This window comes from Leiobunum rupestre, chromosome 7 (assembly GCF_980474605.1).
Source record: "Leiobunum rupestre chromosome 7, qqLeiRupe1.1.hap1, whole genome shotgun sequence".
Lineage (NCBI taxonomy): Eukaryota > Metazoa > Arthropoda > Arachnida > Opiliones > Sclerosomatidae > Leiobunum > Leiobunum rupestre.
Genome location: NC_143390.1, coordinates 47801705 through 47817952, shown reverse-complemented (window position 1 = coordinate 47817952; position 16248 = coordinate 47801705). Strand labels below are relative to the sequence as shown.

Sequence of the window (16248 nt, the reverse complement as noted above, 5' to 3'; positions counted from 1 at the left end):
TATTTCTTGTAGGAATTTTCTGAGAGATACGGACCACCCAACGCCTCTTATTGCTTTTACTAGCCACTGTCTCCTCCATGGTTGTTAGGTAATGGTCATTGCTACTAATAGTTATCCCAAGGTATGTATAACGAGTCACCTGTGGCATACATTTTCCGTTGAGGACATAGGGCTGGGGGTCATTTTTATCCACGTAAAGGCTCATTGTATTTGATTTCTCCATGCTGAAGACCAAATTTCTATTCCTGGCAAAATCAGAGCATACGTCAAGCAGTGGCCGTAGATCGGAGTGCTTGTTTGAGAGCAGTACAATATCATCTGCATAAAACAGGCATGACACAACCAAATCAGACCGGTGGTCCATGGACCCCCGAAGCGGAGCACCGCAGCCAGCGTCCATAAGCACGTGATCCAAATCATCGAAATACACTGAACAGCGTGGCGGACAGCGGACACCCTTGCCGTAGGCCAACGCGGCTCTCAATTTCTTCAGTTTCCGTTCCATTTAGGTGGTAAGTATACCTGCACTTCGTGTACAGCGCCTCAATTTCCGATTTCAGTGTATCCGGAACTGCCTTGGAATTCTGACATTCCCACAATTTGTGACGGTCAACGCTGTCATAAGCTTTCCTTAGATCCAAAAATGCAATTTCCAGCTGGGTAGACATTTTTTTAGTTAGATCAATTCGCTGTGTGATGACGAATAAATGGTCTCCAATCTGTGTGTCCTGACGAAAGCCGCCCTGAGCGTCGCAGAGCACACGATTGTTCTCCAAAAAAGCAGTGAGGCGACCCTTTAACAGCATAGCATACACTTTGTAGATTACCGAGGGCACAGCAATGGGGCGATATGAATTTTTACCTTTACCTTTATAGATAAGCGATACCCGTGCAGTGAGCCAAGACTGGGGTATGGTTTTACCTCTCTTAATGGTATTTAATAGGAAGCATAGTGTCGATCTTGCACCGGGTCCCAGTGCCTTTAGACACTCCGCATATACGCCATCCATTCCCGCCGCCTTCCCTGTCTTCAAAGTGAACAGAACCATATTTAATTCCTGGATGGAGAAATCATCCTCGGGGGTTGATACGTAGTTGGTGTTACTTGGGGATTCTGTAGTCAGATTACAACTCTTTAGGGCATTATCAGGCATTGGTACTGATCCTGACAGTAACTCAACCTCTAGCTCTGCAATGTACTCCATGATTCGTATAGAGATAGTTTTTTTGTCCCACAATAGTGATCCATTCTTGGCCCTAATCCCCTTGAAAGTCTTTTCCACTGCCCACCCCTGTTTTTTCAAAGATTTCATGTATATCCAGAAGTTCCCAGAACTTTCGCCCTTTGTCTTTGGCAGCTCTCTCAATTTCATTTTCCATTTTGAAGTTGACTATTTTCATTTCCCTTGCTATCACAGCTTTTGCATTTTCCTTAGCGGCTTTATAGGATGTCCAGTGACCTAGAATAACCTCACTTCTATCCTCTTTGGCTAGGGACTGTCGATGTATAAATCTGCCTCTAGTAGTATGCTGTTATGATCACTTGTCACGCTTTTTGAGCCAGCTTCATCAATCTCTATTTTTGTAACAAAATCATCCAAGGCCTCATTATATAAAATATAAACCACTGTAGTTTGATCTCTCGAATTTTGCCAAGTATATCTTTCCTTACAGGTAGGAGATAGATTACCAATTGTCAACCCAAACTCTTCAGCAAACTGCTTCAGTTGACGACCAATTTCTTTTTTTCTTAGGACTACACCACTGGTGTAGTCTAAATACATTCTATAGGCTAGTTGGTGGGAAGATTTATTCGAAGTGAAATGTTCTTCGAATTTTTTCGCCAAATTTTTCCAATCCGAAAATCCGTTCACAAATCCAGTATTTCTACTGCCTAGAAAATGACGGCAACAAAAGCAGTAAACTGCATTTTTTGCAACTGAATACTCAAGCATTCGATATTTGTCATACCAAGAAGAAATGAAACCACGATTTTTACCACCCATTAAAGTTTTAGGAAAAGGATTGAGTTTAGGTTGAACTGGAAGGCAATCTTTATCTAAACTAATATCCAATTCGTATAAGCGCACTTCTGTTAAATTAGTTAAATCTTGCACATCGGCAGATATAGTAGGGTTTCTAATAATTTCGGCTTCATTACTTAGTGCAATGTCTAAAGCAGAACTGACGTTTGGAAGAACTTCAGAAATACTACCACCTTCGAATTCTAAACCCTCTTTATTTCCCAAGCTTTCCCCGGAACTATCATTATGACTCTTGCCTGACGATTTCAAAAAACGTTCCATGGCGCCTTTCTGACTACTAACAACACCATCTTCTCTCTTGCGCTTCTGGCGTTTTTGGGCCCCAGATAAAAACTTTCGGGTGCTCATATTTTAAAACTTAATTTAAAACCTATTCTAAACGAAGCTTGTAATAGCTTAGTAGTATCGAAAAGACTGTTTGGATAAAGCAGAGCTATAGTATATGTAAATATAATAGCTAATTAGGTTTCAAAAAGGCAGTGGGAAAATCAGCTATAAATAGCAAATTAGCCTTGAAAAAGGCTGTTTGGAAAATTAAGCTACAATAGCTTATTAGCCTTGAAAAATTAAGCTACAATAGCTTATTAGCCTTGAAAAATTAAGCTACAATAGCTTATTAGCCTTGAAAAAGGCTGTTTGGAAAATTAAGCTACAAATAGCTTATTAGCCTTGAAAAAGGCGGTTTGGAAAATTAAGCTACAAATAGCTTATTAGCCTTGAAAAAGGCTGTTTGGAAAATTAAGCTACAATAGCTTATTAGCCTTGAAAAAGGCTATTGAAAAATCAACTATTAAATCTAGTTAAATTCTGGCCAAAAGAGACTCGAAATTGAGAACTATCTTGCTCAGGAGACGAAAACGAAATGACGATTGACGAAACGCGAGGCCCTAATCACTGACGGACCCCGTTCGATGGTCACTGAAATCACGTGACTTCGCAAAAGAGGGAAAAAGGGGAAACCCAAATTCCTCTATATTTGAAAGAATAACCCCTTCCTATCATATCAAAGCAATAGGCTTGGGCTTTTCCTCTGCTGGGACGAGAAAGAGATAAATCCAGTTTTGGCAATCCCCCCCTCCGGTCCTCTTCACTGACGTCGTAAAATTCCAAGAAACTAAATGTCTTTGTTGTGTGTATTGTAGCTTCTCACTGACACCGAGGCAAAAAGACAGGTGTCCCTGCACTTTGCGGCCTAGCATGACGTATTTCCCCCTCCCGGCGTCACCATCTCTTATCAGTCAATTCAAAAGAAAAAGTTTTTTCAAGGGGAAAATCTATAATCACGGACAGCGTTGCCAACCGTACTCTAATTATAGTTCATTTCGATAAAATTAACTTTCGATTTTCTTCGTTTCCAATCTGTTATATTACTCTCAGTAGGCTAAAAATGGAAATATCAAATCTCATTTTACAAACTAGTAACTAAAAATATTGAGGGTTATAATAGGCACCGTTTCAAAAATTTAGAGGCCCCCAAAGTAGGCCTACACTTTTTCAACGTAGGCAGGTGCCTACTTGTGCCTATTGCTGGCGGGGAGCCTGATTCCCATACGTTAAGGTTGGGACTGCTACACTTTTCCAAACTGTACGACCTACTGAGTATTTATTATGGGAATGCTCTGATAAATTTTGGACAGGCCAACGCATTTTATTACATGAAAGCTGTCTGCTCGTTTACTTGCATTCCGACTACAGTCTCTCAATTTCCGAGTTTAATGCCTCCTTTCAACGTAGACATTCCCATAATTTGATCCGGTCAACGCTACCTTCTTCCTCCATGCTGTCATATGCTTTCCTGAGATCCAGAAAATCAATTTCCAAACCAGTAGACATTTTCTTTGTCAGTCCGATTAGTTGCGTGATGACGAATAAATGGTCTCCAATCCACCCTGGAAGTCACAGAGCACACTATTTGCTTCCAAAAAATCTGTAAGTCGATTCTTTAGCAGTATAGCATACTTTTTGTATATTACTGACTTACTGAAGTTACAGCAAATGGGCGTTATAAATCCAGATCCATTAATGTTATTCAAAAGGGTTCATAATGTCAATCTTGCCCAAGCTCCCAAAGCCTTCAAACACTCGGCATATTTTCCATCCATGCCCGCCACCTTCCCTGTTTTTAAAGTGGCTAGAATCATATTTATTTCCTGAATGTAGAATTCATGGTCATTCCTTGATATGCAATCTCTGTTATTTTAATATCCTGTAGTGTTATTTTCAGGCATATATTAAAACTGTCCCTAATTCATCCTCTGACTCAGAAATGAACTACGCGATTCTCATAAAGATTGCTTTTTTCCCATAGTAATGAACCATTTTTGGTTCTAATTCCTTTGAAAGTCTTTTCTACAGCCTGCCCCAGTTTCTTAATTTTTTTTCATATATTTCCAGAACTTTCACCTTTTGTCTATGGGATCTTTTTCAATTTCCCGTTCTATTTTGGAGTTGACTAGTTTAATTTCCGTCGCTATCACTACTTTTGCAGCCTTTTTAAGCTATCCAATGACCTAAAACCAGAGATCCTGGCAGTTATAGAGATGCGAAACTCCGCCGAAAACCTGACAAAAAAATGCAAGCATCAGCGGCGCCCTTCGGCCGGAAGGAAGCGCCCGTTTCAAGCCGAGAGACGCAAAAATTGTAAACAACGGTAACAATCCTAGGATCTCTGCGATTACTCCCCACGTACAGGCGTCGCTGCGATCGGAAAAATTTGAAAAAAACTGGTTTGCTTAGGGTATAGGGAGTTTCGCATCTCTATAACTGCCAGGATCTCTGCTAAAACCACCTCACTACTCTCCTTTTTGGCTAGAAATTGTCTGTGGGTTTTAAATCGTTCGACAGAAGTCGTACATTCAAGCTGCAACCCTACACAGGAGCCAAACGCCCAGACGACAGCCCCCATCGGAAGTGTCCGCTCTAGAGGAAAAGGCGGTATCCTTTATTTTCTTGGCAAAAACTCCAGTGCAAACGCTAGGTCTTGAAATCCCTTGCGGCTATTCTTACCACCGCCACTTAAACAGCAAGATGTCTCCCCAGACAGGTAAAGATTTGCTCCTCCGTTGGATGGTTCATCCTCTTCATTATTTACGACCCTCAGTGTAACGCCACCAAGGGAATTTTCGACCTCCTCCTTCGTGGTGTCACCACCCCTGTCCTAATTCTTGGTGATTTCAATGCCCATAACATCCTTTGGGGTGGCCATAGGACCGATTCAAAGGGCCGTCTCCTCCAGGACTGGCTGGAAGAACACGACAATTTGGAGCGTTAGATCTATCTTTTGCGAGGGCAGATCTTGCTATTCATCTTCCTTGGTCTGTCCTGTAGTCAGGAACCAGTGACCACCTTCCAATCTACATGGGAGCTCCATTATAAGCCGGTATACTCTTGGATGACTCCTTCGGGACCGACCCTTTGACAGTTCAGTCAGCTGAATCTCTTCTATATCAAGCGGTCATTGCAACGATTCCGGTTAAGTGGGGCAGTGGTGTAGCCGCCCACACAAACCCCCTTGGTGGGACGTCAAAGCTGCTCGTCGTAGGGCACAGCACTCGGGTGACACGTCAGACCAAGTTACTTATAAACGAGAAAAGGTGCTCTTCAAAAAACTAACTAGAGAGACGAAGCGTAAAAGTTGGATAGCTTATTGTAAAAAGCTACACGCGCATAGGTTTGGTCCCAAGTTTGATTTTTCAAGACCGGCAAGCGCCCTCGGAAGCTCATCGTGCTAAAAATCGGAGCCATGACAGAAACTGCCCAAGTAAAAATCATGAAGAACCTTGTCCAGTTCACTGGCACGTATATCCATCCTCAACCAACACTCGGTAGGGCTGATCTTTATCAGCCGGAACCTCTTCTGGAGCGGCAGCTGGCACGATACAAGATTCTTTTCTCGGAATTGGAGTTATACAAGGTCCTCTCCGGCCTTTGCAACCCCTTAAATCTCATCATAAAGAACTTGACTCAGGCTTTTCGAAGGGCACTATTAGCGCTATACAACAGCCTGTGGGTGGAAGGAGTCATGCCACCTAGGTGGAAACATGCCTTTTTTGCATCCCATACTGAGAAGCCCTCAACGGATGTCACCTCTTACCGCGACATATCTCTGCTTCCTAATCTCCGGATAATGTACGAGAAGCTTGTTCTAGGCAGGCTGGTCTGGTACCTAGACAGGAACGCTGTTCTTCCAGTGGAGCAATCGCCATTCTGACGTTGTCATCGTGGGATGGACAATGCGATCCACCTTGCTATGGCAGCGCTACGAACCATCACTGTCAAGTGGTCTTCTTAGACGTGAAGGACGCTTTTGGCAGTGCTCACCACCAGGCGTTGCTTTACAAACTCCTTCGTTGGGTCGTAGATTTTCTTAAGGATAGGACCTTTCAGGTTCGGGTCAATGAGGCACTCTCTGTTACTTAACCGGTCTCGAGGCGCGTTCCTCAGGACAGCTCTATCAGCCCTATTCTCTTCATGGTAACGTTGGACGGTATCCCGAAAATGTGTCAGAGCAAGGTGGAACAAGGTGAATACTCAGATGATATCGCAGCTGGGGCCTGTGGCCCCGCTTTTCACTTTATATACGGCGCCTAATAGCTTTCGCTCGACAACAAAAGTACGGTGCTTACTGGGGCCTCAACTTCCAGCGACTGAAGTGTCAATACATCCTATTCTTCTAAATGGCTACCATCCCGGGTGACACCACTCTTTGACTCGCGTGCCCTCCGATCATACCGGTACCTAGGTGGCGTTTTCGACGACCGTCTCACATGGAAAACACACGTAGAGGCTCTTGTCTCATCCTCCCTGAAACGTTTCAACCTTTTGCGTACTAATATAATAATAATAATAATAATAATCAGCTAGGCTAATACCCTTGGCACCACCTTAGGCCTAAGTCATCCAGCGACTTTTTAAGCCATTAATTCAGGTCGCCGGGTTATTTTGCGTAGGAGGGTGGTGGCCCGCCCTTCATGCCACGCGAGGCAACAGCTAACTACACTCACTATTACCGTTAACATCTTTTTATGGAAGGGGAAACCGAAGAGCTCGGGGGAAACCCCTTCAACCAGCGGGGAGAATACTTACAAACTCAACGCAGTAGGAGTTGGTCCTAGTTTTCACCAGTACCACAAGCTGGGATCAAACCTGGCTCCTCTTGCTGCGAGGCGAAAGTGCTAGCCACTCCGAAACCCCACATATACATACATACTGTCTCGGCGACCACCTGGGTAGCCAGTAGGAGGTTACTAAGACTCTTGTACACTCATCTCATCCGCTCCAGGTGGGACTATACAAGCCCCCATACGTAACATAATAACATATGTAACATAATTACTCATAAGTATGCCACTGTACCTTTATTCCATTCAAAAATCATCACTAACGGTTTGTTACACCACGAACCTTTTTATTCATCCTAGTAATTTTGGAAGTCACACTATTGGCTACTAAAATATTTATTTCAGCCAATGGAAAACCTCTAAATTGAGAAGGAATTTTTTGCGTTGGAATTTTAGTCAGCCCATTGTAGCTTTATTGAAATTTATAAACTCGCTCGGTTTGTGCGGATGAAGTTAAATAATGAGTAGTTTAGAAAAATAAAAGGTTGGGGTAATTGACCAATGGAACAATTTGTCGAAGTGAGATATTCCACCAGTGTTTTTAAAACCCATACCGAGCCTAGAAAAGTTGTGGATTAGGGTTTGGTCCGTTTGGCCTAAGCCCTAATCCGTTTGGGCATAGGGGTATATCCACTACATGTTATTTTGTCACATTTTCCTTCCCTATTTTTGAGAAAGCCGCAATTTCTACTATTAGAAATTATCGCATTTAATTATTTTGAAAGATGTTAACGTATTTCACGTTATATTTGAATTTTTATATGTTTCATTTTATAATTTAATTAAAAGGGCAAATAATACACGTCTGCTCGGCCGGTTGAGAAAAAAGTGTTAATGGTTTAAATGCGAAACAATTGACGATAAATGAACATTAGTTAATTATCATTTTACTTGGAACTTGGTGAATACTTTCTAATGACTTATGAAGTTTCACGAGGGAACCTTATCGGAGTACGTTGCCTCCCCGTAATAAAAACGTGAAAAACAAATGAGTCAATAACAGCATTTCTTTAAAATTAGAGGTTGCATTTCTTAAATTCACAATTAAATTTATATCATAATTGTAGTATTTGGTTAGCAATTGCACTTGCGAGTGCAATACTTTTGTTGACAGCTTGACAGGAAACTCGAGAAAAGTACATTGGCACGTGGCAACAGGGTCCCACATGCGGACAGCGACGACCTTAAATTTAACTTTATTTTTATTAAGGTCACTCTGGCCTATAGGATTTTATTTAGTAAAACCATATAGATTGGATTAATTCCATCTTTGTAGACGACCTGCGGAAGCAAATGCGTTACAATTTTTCAATCACATTGTAGAGTTGTATATTGTTACGCAAATAGTCGCTTAAATTTGTCATTTTTTCTAGTACATTTGAAATTGTTAGCTTGGTTTCGGTTCAATCGGAACAATAAAGAACAAGTGACACAACCATAGCGTTCCTGGGACAAGGGGAGGGCTAACAATACAAATAATAATCTTACGCGGTTTAAAGAGAACTTCTTGACAATAAGCTGAAGAGGGTATCCCTTTCTTAGATTATTATTATTATTATTATTATAACTAACTCTTATATATACCACCATATGTAACATAATAAAAATTCTTATGATTATTATTAAAAAAAACATAACTGAACTGATTTCCAGAGTTATTGCCAAATCCAGGTTTCTTTCAACTCCGAAAAACCTTGTGCCTAAAATATGTCAAGGCCGAAATATATATTACTACTACTACACAAGGTTCTGTCAGGAAATTCGTATTAACATTTTAGAAAGTGTCATACTTATTGGCTATGTTACTTATGATACCTCTGTAGCTAATCTCTATACAGCAGGGAATATTAAAAATATGAATGTAACAGTAATGTATCTATAACCTCCTATATTTATATAAAATGTTTTTTAAATGTTAGAGTTTACAAATCGTTGTGAAAATAACTCGGAAAATAATTATTCGAGTCGAAATTGATTCAAAAAAGAATGGACAAATCGATGAGAAAAATAAAATATTTTCAATGTTGGTTCGCCGCCCGGTGAGCGATTTTTGAAGAAAAAACCATAGAAATAGAAATTAGACTAGAAGCACGATTGGATTGAGTGGGGACGTACCAGCTAGAAGGCTGCCATCAGAGTGGAATCGCGATAGTCGCGCCATCTCATAGAAACAATTTTAACTAAATAAGTAAATATGGTCACGTGGAATAACATAAAACAGATCGTATGCAACGTATTAAAATCTTTTTTTTTATTTATCTGACAATATATTAAGTTATTTAAACAGCTTTAGGAAAATCATAAAAATCCCAAGAATCTACTATATCTACCGTGTCACCCTTAAAGTCACACGTTAACTTTGCGCAATCATTGTAAGTCTGAAATACCACAAATCATCACAGTTTAACTAAATTTTAATTATTTCAGTGTGGTTTAAAATATTCCTACATGAGATTCCAAAATCTTGGTTTCAGTGTCTTTTAAACTATCATCAGTATTAGTCAAGTCAAATTGAGTGGTTTCCGGTAGTTCACTTTTTCCGTATGTTTTCTGAGATAACCTCTGATAAATAGGGAAACTAAATAACAATTACTAAAATCAATAAATTAGCATACTCTAGAAGATGTAAATATGCTTTGTTCTGGAAAAGATATTTTTGGGGGCTCTTTCAAATTCTTGTTTTAATAAAGAAATTATTCATATTTCAGTTAGTTTTTTATTTCAGAATGTATAGGGTAATATTTACTTGAGTAGGTACAGACAGTATTTGCTTTCAAATGGTGCCTTAATCCATTTTGCAAGTAAATTTCATCCGGCAGAAAATGTTTACTACACACAAAGTCATATGAAGTAATTGAAGATGGAATCCAATTTTCGCGATTTACCGCTAAAACCCATTTTCTTAGTAATTCAGCATTTCTCAGAGGAAATCTTAGTGTAAAAAAAATCTCTTATTCCGAGATTATTATAAAATATTTACTATAATATTACATACTTATGAAATGATAATTTTATTTCTTTCCCAGATATCTCTTTACAATGTGAAAAAGCGCAGTTTTTAACCATTTTTGCGGATATGCTTTTAGACGCAAAAATTTAAACACGAAAAGACCACCGCTGCGCACGACGTGATGCGCAGTGGATCGCCTTTTTTATCCCTCTTCGAAATTCGCGTCGTAGCCATGGCGACAATGTTTAATGCGTTTGTCAGATGGCGTGTACATCGCGATTCCACCCTAATGTCAGCCTTCTAGCTCGCCTGTTTCCCTTGGGATTGGCGGAAAGGGCAGTACGTGCTTCTAGTCTAATTTCTATTTCTATGGAAAAAACCAGCCCATTGCTCAACCTGATCAAGTCCGCGCTCTACGAGCTTTCAAAATTGAACGTCCAATTGAATCTATCGGGTAGATTTTTCTCGACGCGCCGTAAGCGCTTTCAACTGAAAAAGCTGCCATGCCACTAGAGGGAGTATCGCTTAAAAGTGAGCAGGCTAGCCCGTCGATCGGCTGATCTCGCTCACCGCGTCGTGAACATTCAGCCGCTGAAAAGAAAATTCTGCGCTCGCCTTGAGCTTGCTCAGTTTGTCTCTCTTTCTGCTCACTCATTCCGAGACTATTTTCAAATTCGAGCGCTCGCAATTTTTGCCCACCTCTGGAGTTAGGCCTAGGCTCAAAAGAATCTGCAAAGACTCCAACCTTGTAGATGCCCTAGAAAAGCTCAACCTGAATTTCAACTATTTTTTCCAATAAACCTGCTTCTTTTATTTGACAATGCAAATTTATTTTAGAACGTGAGTCTCCGAAAACTTCATTAATTTGCAAATTCATTGCATTAACATCACCGGACACTATATTGTATCTCATTTTCACTCCTAAGCCTTGGTTGTTCATCGGCATTTGAGATTCGATGACGTCAAATATTACATCAAATATGACGTCAAATATCACGTAGAGTACGGATGACGCAATATCTGTGAAACAAACCGTTAGTGAAGAAATAGAGCTAGTGGCATACTTATGAGTAATTATGTTACATATGATAATAACAATAAGTATGACAATTAACGAGATTTACAACCAAACTGATTTCCATAGTTATTGCGTAATCAAGATGTTTTCTCGGCACAGAGCCCTCTAGTGTCTAAAATATGTGAGACTCGAAATATCTCGATACCGATAGATAGGTGGAATATTAGGCTAAAATGATAAAAATTAAAAAAGTTTTTCTCGGCGCCATGAGCTCGTTTTTTTATCACGCATGATTCGCACGCGGGCTTCAAAACCAAGCCCCTCGCGACTCCAGAACGTGCTCTCCGATATTAGGCTTAAATTTTTATCAAAAAGTAGTCATCCAAAACGGTAAGTCACGAGTTCAAGTCACAGCTTGAAGAGAGTATCAGTGGCGAAAAAAAGTCATACTTATCGGTATTATGTTACTTATGAAGCCCCCTCTATGCGTCCACAACTGCCTCTCTGCTCGCCACGTTGTCCAAAACGCCGCTCTAAGAGTCGTCCTCGGTGTGCTGCAGTCTACGCCCATCGTTCTGATGAAAGCCGAGGTAGCACTTCCACCTCTGAGAGTTCGTCGAGCTCTTGTGGGTCTTCACACCCCTGCTCCTAGTGGTGCAGTAGATACCCCTAAATTTTATCCTTCACTTCTGCGAGCCAGCCTGGCTAGACTAGAGGTCATGGAACATCATTTTGTACCGGATCGCCTTCCGTTTCTGCTTCGGGTATGGACCCTGGCGAGGAAACATAAATAATCGTGGCTCTTTCACTCGCAAAGGAGACCTCTGACCGGAAGCGCTCAGGTGAAACTCGACACCCACGTCAAAGGCGCGATGCTTATTTATACTGACGGGTCTCTTGGCGCGAACTCTTGCTATTCCATCTATCGGAGTCGGCGCTCGGTCATAATGTGAACCCTGGCTTTCCCATCAACAAAATTGAGCTGTTTGCCATCCAACTAGCCCTCTCATTATGCGCCGGAACATCTCACTAGCCCAGTAGTTATCTGCTCGGACTCCAAGAGCGCCCTCACCATGTTACAAAGATGGCGGCGGCGCCGTGGCAAAATTTATATTTCGTGGCAACGCCCTGAATATTTAAATAAGAACCGGCGTTGGTGTCTAAGGCTCTAGCCGACACCATACCGTGTGATTGTCAAAAAACAAAAAACAAATAAGAACCGGCGCGCCGTCGTATGAATATGTTGCTTTTGAAAAGCTTATTTCCTGCTCCTGAGTCCTGAGGCACTAAGTGTTGTCTGCTAATTCTGCATTCTAGTTCCCCAAGCCACGTTTTACAATTTAAAGGGTCATAATATAATAAATGCTGTAATTGTATTGCTTAAATTTATGAAAAGAAGTTGAAAACTATCTAAATATGGTATGATAAAGATATTTTAAGTAAAATTTCAACAAACCTTTTACATTTGCAAAAACAAAGTCAATGTTGTAAATTACCAAGGCTTATTTTTTATTTTAAATGTTAAGTTCTTAATTTCCGTTTTTAGAAACCTCTTATGCTTCACGGGCATGAACGTGCGATAACTCAAATTAAATACAATCGAGAAGGGGATTTGCTGTTTTCATGTGCAAAAGATCACACTCCAAATGTTTGGTATTCTTTGAATGGTGAACGTCTTGGCACATTCAATGGACATAATGGAGCTGTGTGGAGTATTGATGTTAATTGTATCCTTTGAAATTAATTGCATATTCTACTTTAAATCAAACTCAGTTTTCTTAGCTGTGGTAATTTAGGGGATTCTACTCGTGTAGTCAGTGGTGCTGCTGATAATACTTGCAAAATATGGGATTGTGAAACTGGTATAAAACATGTTTTGATAATATTTTTCATTTTATGTTAGTTTAGAGAATTAAAGTTCATTATTAAACTAGGAAAAGCTCTAGTTAGTATTGACACTCAAACAGCTGTAAGAACTTGTGGATGGTCATACAGTGGTAATGAGATAATGTACACCACGGACAAATCCATGGGAAGGCAATGTGAACTACATATTGTGGACTCAAGAGTAGATACTGAAACTGGTATATAAATATTTACAATGACTTACACCTTTTTTTTTAAAATGTGTTCTTACATTTACTTTGCTTCCATAGAAGGGTCTGTGATCGTAATTCCCATAACTGATTATTCTAAAATCACAAGTGCATTATGGGCACACTTAGGAGATACCATAATTTCAGGCCATGAAAGTGGAGATATGGTTATTTGGGATTTAAAGGTAAAATGTACCTTTAAAAGTATCTTTGGTGGATAAACGTATATTCTCAATAATTTTTAGATGGAAGAGGAAAGGAAGAGTATTCGCGAACATAAATCGACAATCAATGATATGCAGTTCAATAAAGATCAAACTATGGTTATTACGGCTTCCAAAGATTCAACTGCTAAGGTACAAAATAAGATGAAGCTTACATTGAGATATATAGCAATTACAAAATATTTCCAAAAAATAGCTATTTGACTTGGATACATTGGAACATTTGAAAACCTACAAAACTGAAAGACCGGTTAATTCCGCTGCCATTTCACCAATTCGGGATCATGTTGTTTTGGGAGGAGGTCAGGAAGCTATGGATGTAACAACGACATCAACTAGAGTAGGGAAGTTCGATGCACGTTTTTACCACTTAGTATTTACTGAGGAATTTGGAAGAGTTAAAGATCATTTCGGACCCATCAACAGCGTAGCATTCCACCCTGATGGCAAGGGGTAATAAAGAATCATAATTTTAATCCCCAAAATCACCATTTCATGCTCTTTATTTTCTCTGCAGTTACAGCAGTGGAGGAGAAGATGGGTATGTCAGAGTTCACACTTTTGACCCACCTTATTTCGAATTTCAGTTTGAAGTGTAAAAAATTAGCAATTAAAATTGTAATGCTGTATAAATTACACATCTCTTATCATCTCATAATCATAGGCTCATAATAACCTGGTTATTGGCTATTAGTGCTGGTATGGTAGTTCATTGTTCTCCACTTTTTTTCTCTGTAATGATGTAAAATGCAGGTTGTAGCAGTGAATCATTTTCTACCCTAAGTCCATAAACTTTCAATTGACTTATTTATTGGTGCTATCGCGTTTGGGGTAAACATTCTGCCCGTGTTCTTGAAGCTTTGTATTTAGCCAAGAGAAGAGCCACTTAAAATTAATTCAATTAATAAGGTTTCTTTTCTAACACTTAAATGAGGTATAGAGGGTTATTTCTCTGGTAAGTGATGTATAAACTTCTGGTTTTAATTATGATTTATTCATAACACATTTATTTGATGTGGTTTTTTTGACATTTATGGTCACCTATAGCACTTGACTTCTCCGAATCGAGCTTACATTATGGTATTTTAGCCTTAATATTTTACAATATAGTTATCACTATTATAGACAGTAATTTAACTATGAATTCATATTTTGCAGTCTTGTCTCTTTATCCTTTTAAAAAAAAACGTTTTCTTGGTATATTTCTGGGTTCCCTGCACCACTAATTACTGATACTGCCATTCCATTTTAAAGATTAAATACCATGCTTTATACCACAGTGTGTAGTACCACTCGAAAGTCTTCCTTGAAATTTCCAAATCAGGGCACCCTTAAGATGGTACCCAAAATATGGTATCCAATTTTCATGTTGCTGTGAAGGGTTTTACGGCATATTATCCTTGGTTATCTGATGTTGCTCTAGCAAATGATTTTGAATGCAAAACATATAGTAATCATGAACGAATTGCTCTTGGCTATACGTTTCGATGGAATAGGGTCTTTTCCGTCGTACCAGATTCGTGGCATCTTTGGCCGACATCCCTCGAAAGTAAATGTAGTAACAGGCTAACATCGTTCCGGTCCTTCCGAGCCCCCACCAACAATGAACGCCTACTGCCTACCAAAAGATGTCAGGTTGAAATCCAAAGACCAAGTTAATTAATGCTAAATAAGAAAACACTTGGGACATCAATGAAAGGGTTATATAAATATGAAAATATAAGATTTGTTTGTAATAGGAATGACAGTAGGGTATCTAAAGCTAGGAGGATGAAATATTCCTAGTCTAATGGTCTTAGTCCAATCCGGTTTAAAAGTCGACAAAAAAATGAACCTCGTGTTTTTCGAAGGCTTTCTCACAAGCTCGTATGAAGACTTGGGCTTGCGCCGTGGTTGGAGGATCGAATTCTTCAACACGAATTAGGGTCCAAGTAACTTCGGGAAAGAGTTCGCTCGGCGGAGAAGTTTCGGGGGAGAGCGTTATGACATGCTTAATCCCTTGAGATAAGAGGAATCGGACGTTTTCCGGCGTTTTCGGCCATCCGAAACCAGCGATTTCACCCTCTTCAACCCATGAATAATTTCTGGGAGCTCTCAATTCCATCCGACGCGTTTGGCCTGCGCTCCTCTTCCGTTTATGAGGTCTTCTCTCCATCGCCTCGGGACGAAAATTTGTCGATAGTTTATACATGTAGTTGAAATGACTGTCTTTTGGGTGTATTCCAATAAAGCAGAATTTAGAAAAACATCAGCCCCGCTACAATCTTAAAAGGAGTTTAAAGTGTTCTGAAAATTCGGGGAAGTAATAAAACATCTTCAAGGAAATCGTCAAGTAATATTCCGAGAGCCGGAACCTGGAAGTTACTATTTAAGAAAACTTTCCACTTTTGATTTCAAATCCCGATTTAATTAATGCCGTTTTTATTTGAGCTACAAAAGCATAGAAAGTAATAAAAATAAAATTATCCAGGACAACTATCCCTTATCTTTTCCCACACTAAAATTGTCGTATCATCAACTTAAAGGGAGTATAGAGTAATGGCAGTGCTGCGTCACACGACGTCACCCATGCTTTTCCTATTCATAAAAAATTCGCGACCACAATGGCGGCCATGGACAAAGCTACGGAGTGCTACTAACTAAATCGACCAATCGTCTGCTATCAACAAAAGCTAGAGGCTCATACTCGCGAGTATGAGCCTCTAGCTTTTGGTAAGCGAAACGAGTCTAGGTGGCGTAACGGCGCTAGTTTCTCATAATTACTCATAAGTATGCCACTGTACCTTTATTCCATT

General features: G+C 39.9%; 2 protein-coding genes across 2 annotated transcripts; one reads left to right on the top strand and one right to left on the bottom strand.

Moving 5' to 3' along the window:
* The first annotated feature begins 12431 nt into the window (after positions 1–12431).
* eIF3i (eukaryotic translation initiation factor 3 subunit i) lies at positions 12432–14089 on the top strand. The gene is made up of 8 exons (XM_090180581.1): positions 12432–12552; positions 12680–12860; positions 12930–12995; positions 13068–13217; positions 13290–13414; positions 13475–13585; positions 13650–13906; positions 13971–14089. Exons 1-8 carry the CDS (start codon positions 12550–12552, stop codon positions 14050–14052), a joined length of 975 nt encoding a protein of 324 aa, XP_090036707.1. The 5' UTR covers positions 12432–12549; the 3' UTR covers positions 14053–14089.
* A 339-nt stretch (positions 14090–14428) lies between these two features.
* Positions 14429–15660, bottom strand: LOC149936568 (dual specificity protein phosphatase 23-like). Its single transcript, XM_090153309.1, has 2 exons — positions 15288–15660; positions 14429–15071 (listed from the first exon to the last, which is right to left on the bottom strand). Exons 1-2 carry the CDS (start codon positions 15642–15644, stop codon positions 14838–14840), a joined length of 591 nt encoding a protein of 196 aa, XP_090009435.1. The 5' UTR covers positions 15645–15660; the 3' UTR covers positions 14429–14837.
* Positions 15661–16248: the final 588 nt, after the last annotated feature.